Source organism: Seriola aureovittata, chromosome 13, assembly GCF_021018895.1.
Source record: "Seriola aureovittata isolate HTS-2021-v1 ecotype China chromosome 13, ASM2101889v1, whole genome shotgun sequence".
NCBI lineage: Eukaryota > Metazoa > Chordata > Actinopteri > Carangiformes > Carangidae > Seriola > Seriola aureovittata.
The window spans coordinates 9,187,415-9,198,474 of NC_079376.1; the positions used below are offsets into that span (position 1 = coordinate 9,187,415).

General features: G+C 40.5%; 1 protein-coding gene across 2 annotated transcripts; it reads left to right on the plus strand.

Moving 5' to 3' along the window:
- Positions 1-1,205: 1,205 nt before the first annotated feature.
- LOC130179925 (RNA polymerase II elongation factor ELL-like) lies at positions 1,206-11,042 on the plus strand. Of its 2 annotated transcripts, none has more exons than XM_056393084.1 (12): positions 1,206-1,479; positions 4,005-4,049; positions 4,150-4,271; positions 5,076-5,236; positions 6,337-6,635; positions 6,883-7,007; positions 7,915-8,401; positions 8,490-8,574; positions 8,670-8,736; positions 9,482-9,653; positions 9,791-9,835; positions 9,946-11,042. In XM_056393084.1, exons 1-12 carry the CDS (start codon positions 1,351-1,353, stop codon positions 10,072-10,074), a joined length of 1,866 nt encoding a protein of 621 aa, XP_056249059.1. In that variant the 5' UTR covers positions 1,206-1,350; the 3' UTR covers positions 10,075-11,042. The 2 variants fall into 2 exon arrangements, with proteins under 2 accessions (XP_056249059.1, XP_056249058.1); XM_056393083.1 differs by having other exon boundaries at positions 1,207-1,479; positions 8,487-8,574.
- Positions 11,043-11,060: the final 18 nt, after the last annotated feature.

An 11,060-nucleotide genomic window follows, 5' to 3' on the forward strand; every position in this document is an offset into this window, starting at 1 on the left:
AAAAACCCCCAACTGAGCCTTTCAAGTTGAATTCAACTGAAATATCTTCCAACATCTTTTTTGTATACCAGGAAGCCACTGGTTATGGTTATGTGGTATGAAAACCAGCAGACTTCTGAAATGTGTAATACATAACAATAAACATCACATTCCATTGTCTTTCATTGAATTCAACAATATGTTTAAACTGAATGCATTTATATTGTACTGTTTATGTTGATCTTTGAGTTAAGCATCCCATTCTGTTTGATATGACAGATAGATGTATATTTTAGTACATGTTTATGTATAATACATTTGACATAGCTCAGCTTTTGTTAAATATGTATATAATATGTTTGATTTGTTTTTGCTTTCTCTTGGCTCTGAATATAATTAGGATATTGTGAGTCCATTTAGGTGTAGGTGTAGATGATAAAAAAAATATCCCTCATTCACATCTTCCACCACAAGTCCTTTAATCAGTTTTAGCTTTTTACTAAAAGTGAAATTAGGGTGCTTTAAAAATAATCCCATGAACAGTTTTTACTTATTAATTAACTTCATGCAAAGTGCTCTAAACAACAACAAAAACAAGATTTTATTTAGTTGTCCTGTGGATTTAGGCTGTCTCAGTGTCATATGTCTCTTCACGTGATCCCACACTGACTCCATGATGTTGAGATCAGAGCTCTGTGGGGGACAGACCATCTGTTACAGGGCCCCTTCTTGTTGCTGTTGATAGGCCTCCACGACTTTGCCTGTGTGTTTGGGGTCGATGTCTGATGCAGCAGAATGAATCTGGGACCGATCAGACGCCTTCCTCGTGGTATTACGTGACAGAAAAGAATTTAAAAAACAAAGTCCCTAAAACGTTTGCACATGACAAAAATTAATGGTATTCTGACCTCAGAATGTCTAAATCCTGGCTATGTTAATTGATGAAAATATGAGTCAGCGAGACAAAAAACACTTCAACAAGTTTTATTACCTGAGAAACCTCAGTGCTGAACTATGCTATAAAACACTAAAACCCAAGGACGGTGAATGACCTGTTGGCTCACAGGAAAGAAATTCCCTTCGTGTGAAAGAAGGGAAATGAGAACAGCAAGAGGAGACACAGGAAAAGTAGAAGTGGTTACGTAAGCTCTACGTAATGGTTTATTTATGTCTGCTGGCCAATAAAAATTGCTCTGAGTTCAGCCGTCATGACGTAATGCGATCTACTCCAGAATAGCGCGCGGCAGAGGAGCAGCAGCCGCGAGGAGCCGTTGAGCTCTTTCTCTGGTTTACCTCGCTAGTGAGTCTGTTTATTTATGTCGGATTTGTGTTGTCCGGAATAAGCCTGGCTGCGGGGACATTTACGGCGGTATGTCGGTGCTAAGGGAGAACCAGTGTTACGGACTGTCCAGCGGTAAACTGAGCCGCGACGGTAACATCTCTGTTTTTCATGTCAAACTCACTGACAGCGCGGCAAGAGCCATTGGCACCTTTCAAAAGGTAGGTGATTTTTTTAAACTAATTTACCTTCGAAAAATTAGCCATTATACCCACTAATGATTACATGTGTTGTGCCACTTCAAGAGGAGCCTCACTTAACGACGAAGTGACAAGAAAAGGCGAGGAAGGCGGGTTTGTGCTTTGCATTTCAGCCGAAGTTCACCAATATGTTTTCGGCTTGTTGCCTCATACAAGCCTCTTTTTAGCCGTGAAATGGAAAAGCATGTTGCATAATACAATGCGGAAACGCTCTCCTGTTTGATGATGCTTGTATAAAAAGCTGTCGGCCAAGTCGTTACAAGCTGCTGGCAAGTAGTATGAATGCTAATCGGTGTCGGAGTCGAGGGGAGAAGAAAGGGAAAAAAGAGGAGGAAAGGCTGGGGGTTGGGGGGGTTAGTAGTAGGAGGGTGTTTTGTATTGCATTTGCGAGGTATAGAGCGAGTGTTTACCTATTTTGCCAAACAAAACAGAGTTGTTGCCAGTTTGTATCTACCGTATAGCTAGAGGGAGGCAGATGGAAAGCCCAGACAGATGGATAGACTCAAAATCAAACATTTGACCCAGTTAATCATAAATGAATCAGACGCTGCAGGAAGTAAAAGAACAGTCATGTACACTTCCTCAATTCAGTAATTCCTAGTAACACTGAGAGGAAACTCCTCAAACTGCACATTCACATCTTTTCTGATAAAAGGTGACAACCACACTGCTTCTGTCATATATAGCTTGAGACAGACAAGAAGGAGGGGAAAACACCTGACATAAACTGAGTCTAACACACACACACACACACATACATACACACATACAATACTGTTGCTGTGCACATATCTAGTTTCTTTATTTAGCTTTAAGTGTGGCTATTCACAACCCACTTGGCCTGATCACAGAGACACAAAAAAAACAAAAAAGAAAACACCACCTCCACATGTAGCCTGGCCAAATTCTTTGCTGGCAGCCACATCACTCATCTGCACTCATCAACAGGTGGACTAACAAATCTTCTCCATGAAAAGGTCAATTAGATTCTAGTCATCAAATTCTTTCCGCTCTGCGCTGCAAACGTGTCACTTTGGCCTGTCATTTCTGCAGTTTCCTACGGGCTAATTCTCCCCTGTGAGAGATGACAGGCTGTTATTTCACTTTTTTTTCATAGCATTCTCAAGTGACAAGCTGCTGTATTTGAACAGCGGGTCACAATGACCTTAGCCAGTGCCCTCTTTAAAAATCAAATTGAATTTATTTAAAGGGCACGTCATGTACAAGTGACTGGATACACCAGGGGTACATGTTTTCCTATGGGCTACTCATGCAGATGTCAGGGGATGGAAATTGATTTGGTTAAAAACCTATATCTACATATCATTGTTTAGCTTTCAAGTAGGATTACAACTTGGTGTGAGGCTGATCTTTACTATTTATCAGTACTAGGGATGCACCAACCAGTACGCTGCATCTGCATCAATACTGAGGTTATTAAGGGTCATGCCATGAGCCATCCACAGTAGATGCGTATTTGTCAATGTCATTTTTAAAAGACCACTCCACTGATTTAGCATTGGTCTCCCAATGTTGTCAGACTCACAATGTACAGTTTAAAGAAAGGGGTAAAAATCAGATGCAGCAGAACTGGAGTCATTGTCTTTTTCACCCAACACATACCTCTTGGTTAAAACTTACACCTACAAGTCAATGCACAGAGTTAATCAGACTTTGTGCAGCTCCCTCTGCAGCCACAAAGGGTTTTAAACAACTTTTTTTCACATATGCAGTAACACTCCTGAATACCTTTGAACAGACTTTGTTGGGTAAAACTGGTGCAGTTCCCCTTTTAAAGTTTGCACTTTTTACTTTTCAGTCAAGGCTGATCGTCAACTAAGTGTGTAGTGTCACAGGAATCCCTAGCATTACAAAAACTGATTCCAGTTAGTTCTATGTAACGAGGTATTCAGATTTAAAGTTTTGGGAAAAGAGAGCACTGGTAATGGCTTTCTGTTTCATTTTATAACCTGATCTGAAATATGGGATTAGGAATTGGAAAAGAATAAGTTGGATCGGTGCATCCCTTATTGTCACTTTTTTACAAGTGACAGTAGCACAAATGCAGACTACTGAAAGTCCGGGATCACTATGTCTTGCATGAAAAAAATATTTTAACAACGTCCACTTTTATATGTTTAATGTAGCGTTGAATAACACCCACTTTTAAATCCATACAATGGGTGGTAGCAATAAAGGGATATTTGAGCTGTGGGCTGAGGGGCTTAATCAGACAGTGACAGGTTGAAAACCACTGTGATACGCTGTGCACAAACCTGAAGAACAACAGCGCACAGAAAGGAAAGCAAATGTGTAAGTTAGTAATGGCAGAGATAAAACCACACTGACGGAAGACAAAAGCACTCATACGAACAGTACAAACCACAAGTCATCCCCCGTGTTCTGTGTTTTACATACGTCTTTGTTAGTCTGTTATCAGATCTTTGTTTATGTGTGTGACTCAAATGATTTTTCTTTTTCTCCAGGGCTGGTCCTCTCATCCCACTATCTGTTTTAGTGGAAACCAAGGGGTAAGAAGAACTGGTCTTCCTGTTGACATACACAGTAATTCATTCATTTCCTCTTATGAGATTTAACATCTTTTAAAATGTATAATTGCTCATTTTGCAGAGAATCACCATCCCTTGCTCAGAGAAAAGAGATGAAGTGAGGATATTCACCTTCGGCGTGACGAATGTAGCCCGTGACAATCCACACGGAAGCTTTGACTGCGTCCAACAGCTCAGTGCTGGGTAAAACACAACATAATAAATCCCATAAAACAGTTAGATAACCTACACTTTTGTTGCAATTGTCAGATTAAAAATGAAAGACATAATGCTTAGATTTTAAGGAACAATAATTATGAAAACTTGATACTCAAGCATTTGCAGATGTAAAGTTGCAAAATTTAATTTGGAAGCAACAAGCAAAATAAACGTGCTAAATGTAGTGCAGATCACACATTTTATATTACACAGGGAATTTAAAACCTACTCATGAGGGCTGTAAGCTTGTTTTGTCTACAGTGATTATATGTTTACTTTGTATTCTATGTATAGCATTAACTGGGCGTTTGAAATTGTTTCAATATTTTAAAATGTCTTGACTTCCCTACTGCTATGTGAAAGTCACCCCGCTGGTAATGTCGCTCTAAATGCCAGAAAAAACACAGGGCTCTTGACTGTACAGGTCTAAGAGGCTGGAAATGTAGAGAAGTGAATGTGATGAATGTCAGCCGTTGTGAAAAGTTTAAGAATTATTCATCAAATCTGCAGTTGAGTCCTGACAAAAAATATAGCAGTCTTTGCTGTTGCCCAAATGACACCTGTTAAAAATATTTAAAACTACAGATTGGTGTGATGTATTTCGGCTAATGTGAGCGTACATCTAGCTCAACACTATCAAAGCATAAACATCAGTCCAGCAAGTATGTAGTGAAAAACAACGTTTTATTTGAAATGGATAACGTGAAGGAGTCCTGAGAGCTCTGTCAGATCACTGTCTGTTCTCTCTCCTCCTCCTCCTCCTCCTCCTCCTCCTCCTCCTCTCCCCAGTGCTGCCGAGGAGCTGTCATGTCTTGGGGTGATTCAGAAAAAGATGACAGTCAACGCTACAGATGACTCGTACGATAAGGCTCGTCAGAGCATGGCCCAAGCTGAGGAGGAGACACGTAGCCGAGGGGCCATTGTCATCAAACATGGGGGGCGCTACCAGGGTAGGAAAAAAAAAAATCCAGACAACACTCACATCTGCACAGAGTCTGCTTGTTGTAAAATGTTTAACTCCAGCTAAGGAATAAGAATGGCCTGAAGACAAATTTGTACTGTGCTGGTTATGTCGGGGAAAAAAAAAAACACAGTCAGCCATATTGCATTGGTTACCATAGCAACATGTGTGGTAACCAGTGACACAGTAACAGCCTTTCCTTCTGCAGGTTAGTGTGCTTTTGTCTGTTTTCTACTTAGTAAACTTTCTATACAGCACACATATGCATATTCACATAGAGTATATAATGTGTGTATATATATATATATATATATATATATATATAACGTATATATATTGTTACCATATATAATACAGTGATTTTATAGGATACCGAGTCTTGACAAACATACTTGCAGAACATACAGAGACTGCATTCGGTACAACATGCTCACCAAATATACATACAAATGAAAAAAACCAGTGATTTTTTTTTTTTTTTTTTGTCACCGCTTTCTTCTACTTCTAACCACCAAACCACTTCCTTCTAAACAGATATGTTAACCACCATTATCTTGTTTCAGTGAACGCACAACACATACAACACATGCACAGAGACGTACGCAATACTTTGATGATTTTGTCAGTTCAGAGGAAGCTTATATGTAAAAAAAAAAAACAGAACTTGAGGCTTGTGCAACAGTGTGGTTATTTCCTACATTAGTTAGCAGCTTTTGCTCACTATGATGTCTGTACATCTTTGTAACCTGAATGTGGGTTTCCCAAGAGGTGAAATGAGGTCATTTCTCGTTTATTCACAGTTCTGTCAGAGGTGATCCACCCATTTCTCTTCCTCTGGTGTCTGATCATGCATCATCTATCCTGAAAAAGCAGTAGTTACGCACAGTGACAACTGGAAGGTTCAGGCAATGAAAATTTTGAAATATAAAAACTTATTGAACTGTTTTTAAGAGTACAGCACAAGGTCACCGTTGAAGATAAATATCTCAGTCAGGTCCCTTTGAACTTCACAGGTTTTCTTTTGAAGGTATTTCTTGCTTTATTTGGAAATGGCGTCTTTTTGATGTGTGATTTCCTGCTCCTTCACAGGCAAGAAGGTAACTGTGCGAGCCCCGGCGCCTGCGCTGGCCAGCCTGACCAAGCCCAAACAGTCACCCCAGTCCTTCCTCAGCAACAGTAAGAGGGGGGAAGGTGTGTCCAAGTTGAAGAAGGGTGCTGGTGCGTCCAACAGGAGGAGTGTGGGTGTTGTGCAGGAGAGGCCGCTCAGGGAGAGATTAACACACCTCCTGGCTCTGAGGCCGTACAAGAGGCCTGAGTTGATCCTGAGGCTGCAGAAAGACGGATTGTCAGCGGGAGACAAAGATATGCTGGACTCTGTACTGACGGAGGTGATTTTTTTTTTTTTCTGTTTTGCCCAGACAAATACAGGTATTGATTTTTTTTTTTCAGTTATGACACTAAATACCATTAAATTAAAGTTTTAGATAATTCCTAAATTCAAAGAATTATACAGACACACAGGGCTAGAACACTCACCCCAAAAGTGATTAAATGTATAAATGAACTGATGAACTCTAAACACAGAAAATAAGTCTTTTCTCACCTGTGTTTATTTTTGTATGTGTCTGTTTGCAGGTTGGACAGCTCAACAGCAGGGACAAAACATTTGTTCTGAAGGAGAGTCTATATAAGGACCTGCAGAAGGACTGGCCAGGCTATACCTCAGGAGACCAGCAGCTGCTTAAAAGAATCCTTGTCAGGTAACAGATGAGGACAGATGTGCCACTGTGTTCACACCGTTAAAATGCACAAGCTAGTTGGGGGGGGGGGGGTCTTTCGAAATGGCAACAGTATTATACTAAAGATGTGTACAAATACAGCACATGAAGATCTTTTTCTGCAGCATCTCAAGAAATGCAAAAGATTAGGCAAATTATTTGAATAAATAGGAAAAGGATTGCCTTTTTATTTCAGTCTTTATATTTGGTCTTTTAATGGGAATTGGCTTATATATTCCATTCACTCTCCAGCTCACTCATTTAAGTTTATCAGGCTGTTAAATCTTCACAAAGAAGAGCTGTTCAGGAAGTAAATACCGCTGCTTCGATCAGTTAGTTTTCGTGTGCTATTGTGTGTATTCCAGCAACCGCTGTGTTCTGTCAGGTAAAATGACGGATGTTTCTGGTTAAATAAAAAGGATCTTGCTCTTTAACAAAAAGGCATATCTCTGTAGGAATCCTATCCATAATGTCAGATGCTTATAATAACTATCAGAGCCTGTCAATGGCAAAACAAGCACTTTTAGTGGACTTACTTTGACATAAACAGCTGTCTTCTTGTGTACATTGCAACAGCTGTTATGGTTCCTGGGTGTACACTGTTCTTGCTCAATACTGCACCGATTCCAAAGATTTTTGTCCCCATCAATCATTTACACCCAAAAACATGGGGAAAATAAGGTCCAGGTTAAAAAATACCAAGTTATCCTTTAACTGCACCTGAGACACTAATGTAGGTGATCTGTCTTTCCTGCTTATTGTGTACATGAGCATGTCTTTAATTGCAGGGCCATTACACTGCCATCGCAGTTGTGTTGTTCATTCTATAAAAAAAAAACTATGGAGAAATACCAGTTGAGGTTTATGTACTATATCACTTTCTGTGCAGGAGACTGTTTCAGCCACAACAGAACCTCCTCACTGTCCCTGAGGCCCAGGTCAGCCCACTGCGAGACACCCCCAACTCCTCCCCAGCACATCGTCCAAAACATTCCCTGCCAGAGGAATACACCGACCCTCTGGCCAGTAAGAAGCCCAGGATATCCCATTTGTCTCGCAAAACAGCCAGTGACAAGTCAAGATTGAGGCCATCTGAACAAGTGGCTCATAAAGACATCAACGAAGTGAGAGCGGATGACGGCAAAAGGAATGCACTTGACCCTCGAAAGCTGTTGGACTCCCTGTCAGCAGTATGTCAGCAGGAAGAGGAGGTGGCTAAAAGGCTTGAGCCAACTCCATGTGCCCAGGAGGAGCCTGAAAGCCCAGATGACCATCCTCAGCCCGACTCTGATCGCCCTCCATCCCCTCTGATAGTGCCTGATCTGAGTAGACACACAACAAAAAGGAAGAAGAGCAAACACAAACACAGAGACCAGGTAAGTACATCAGGCCTGGAGGTGTGTGGCTTTTCCAGAGTTGTTTAAAATGTCGTTGCAATTAGTTTTTCTTTTGTTTGTCAAGGAGAAGGACAGGCGGAGAGAAAGTAAAGAAAGGGGAAAAGATCACAGTTCAGAGGATCCAAACAACAAAGTCTTGCTGGGCTGCCCAGGTGAGTGCTGTGAGCTTCTAACATGTGACGTCAGTGCGTCAATATTTAAAAAAGATAAAAAATAAAAAATTGACATGCTTCCTTCTTTCTTTTAGAGCCAAGTGAAATTTTCTTTGATTCCAATGTGCTTCAAGTGGACAATGACACAGCAGATTATTTATTGTAAGTATAACTTTTATTGGTACATTGATACAAAATGTTTCCAAAGGTGGATTCAGCCATAGGAACTTTCCCCAAGGAACAGGAACCTCTTTTAGGAAGGAGTTTGCCTATCAGCGTTTCCACCGGAGGAACAAGGGTCTAAATTAAGTTCTCAGAAGATAGTTTTATCCCTCAAAAAGTCCCTGCACACATGGGTAGTACTTTCCGAAGGTTCAGGAACTTTCAGAGTGGGACTTGCAGGGTTGAACATTGCTGATTGGTCAGGTACAGTACTATTCTCCACAGCAGATGTTTTACATTGTTTTGCTTGTAGTTTGTGGCAGATAATATTCAGGATGCAGCCTAAGAGATTTTATGACCAACATACAACAAAGTCCAGGCTTCGTTGTCCAGGCACAAATGACGTGAAATGCAACCATCACACTTTTGATACATCAACAGAATAAATTGTTTAGTCTTCCTGTGGCTTTCAATCACAATGCCACAGAAGAACGTTTACCCCTTAGAAAGTTCTTTGGAAAAGAAAGTTGGTGGAAAAGAATGTAGCATCTACAAAGTCTTGTGGTAGCTTTTTTCTGTAACGGATTGATAAAATACAACATCTTTAAAACGTGTGGGTTCAGATGTGCGTTTCTTTTCTTCACTTATCACCAAAAATCAAGCACTTTTCATGACAAACCTCTTGCAGGCTGCTAATGGGGTGGCTAAGATGTGACAGTAGTGTGTCTAAATTGTCTCTGCACAGGATATACACAGTGATTTGCAGCCATGACCAGAGGCAGAGCTACAAACAGGACTTTAACAAGGAGTACAACGAGTACAGAGATTTACATGCTCGCATTGATGGTGTTACCCGGCAGTTCATGGAGCTGGACACACAGCTCAAACAGCTTCACCAGGAATCACGTAAATACAAGGTAATAATATTGTTGTCATTTTGCTAAAGTGTGGCTACATACACTGATATCTGTGTCATGTGGGCATCAAGAAAATAATTTTCTTGCAAACTTTAACAAACTAACTTCATTGTTGTTCTTGTATTTCTCTCTTGCAGACGGTTCGTAATCAAATTCTTCAAGAGTATCGCAAAATTAAAAAGGTAACGACTGTCTGAAAACTTGCCAATATTTATCACGAGATTGCTGCATGTGACATCTACTCCCCTATTTTTCTATTGCATGATAAATTTTTTCTTGATTTTCCCTGTAGTCCAACCCCAACTACAACCAGGACAAGATTCGCTGTGAATATCTGCACAACAAACTGGCCCACATCAAGAAACTCATATCAGAGTACGACCAACAGCAGCTCAGTGTGGAGCGTTCTTGTCCTAACTGATGACTGACTCCGAGACAAGTGAACTTAGAGATCATAACAAACACCCTGAGCCAAGGGAGGTTCACGCTGCTGACCTAAATGCCATTGGATGGAATCGGATGGTCGTGGCTAAATGTAGTCTCTCAAGACCTGCTGAAGATGCCAGTGAGGTTGGGAGTTGTTTGTTACGAGCAGCAGTGGGAAGTTGAGTGAACAGCTCTATGATATGAGATCTTGGTTTAGAAGATGAGACATCTTCTTTGAAAAATGGTTTGACCAGTGAGCTGCTACTGCAGTGACATGATACTGCCAAGGACACAAGTAGTAACAGTAGTTTTACTAAAGGTCTGAAAGCTGAAACTGAGCTCTTACTCTTTAAAATGAAAACGGTTACATGTGGAAAGATGGTGCTAAGCCTGAAAACACCTGTAGATTCCCTTCCCCGTTACACATTTTAGTTCTTTTGTGAATGAAATGTAAACATCAATTTGGATATTTACTTATGTGTTCTGTTAGCCATGTCAATGTTCACATTTTGTGCTGGAATATGAGATAACTGCACACTGTACATACCCAGACAGCTCATAAGAGTGGAAGGTTAAGTTTTCTAGCAGCTGGGATGCAGATGTGCACAACTGTCCTTCAGTATTCTGTCCTTCAGAGACTGTATCAGTGTTGTTGTCGGTTCTCCTCTGATCGGATCTGCTCAGTAATGACTCCTGAAAGTATTGCTGATGCCTGAAATGGTTACTAACTGTGGTCTGGATTCATAGTATTCCATTGGTGTTATCCCTCATGTGATTTTCCTGGAACACAGAAGGCTGTTATGTTGAACACAATGTGAACTTGAAGTTATATTCAGGGAATTTACAGTGTGAGTTGCAGTAAAAGTATGATAATTAAAACCAGTTTTAATTTTAGAGTATTCAAAGTTATGTTATTATTGTTTGTGTAGGCTGAGACGGTGAAGAATTAAAAAATGAACAGATTTCGTTGCATGCTGTGTA

Coding starts and splice junctions, on each gene's coding strand:
- LOC130179925 (XM_056393083.1), top strand. CDS start 1,351: ATGTCGGTGCTAAGGGAGAACCAGTGTTACGGACTGTCCAGCGGTAAA. Junction 1,480..4,004: donor CCATTGGCACCTTTCAAAAG/GTAGGTGATTTT, acceptor CTTTTTCTCCAG/GGCTGGTCCTCTCATCCCAC. Junction 8,737..9,481: donor GACACAGCAGATTATTTATT/GTAAGTATAACT, acceptor GTCTCTGCACAG/GATATACACAGTGATTTGCA.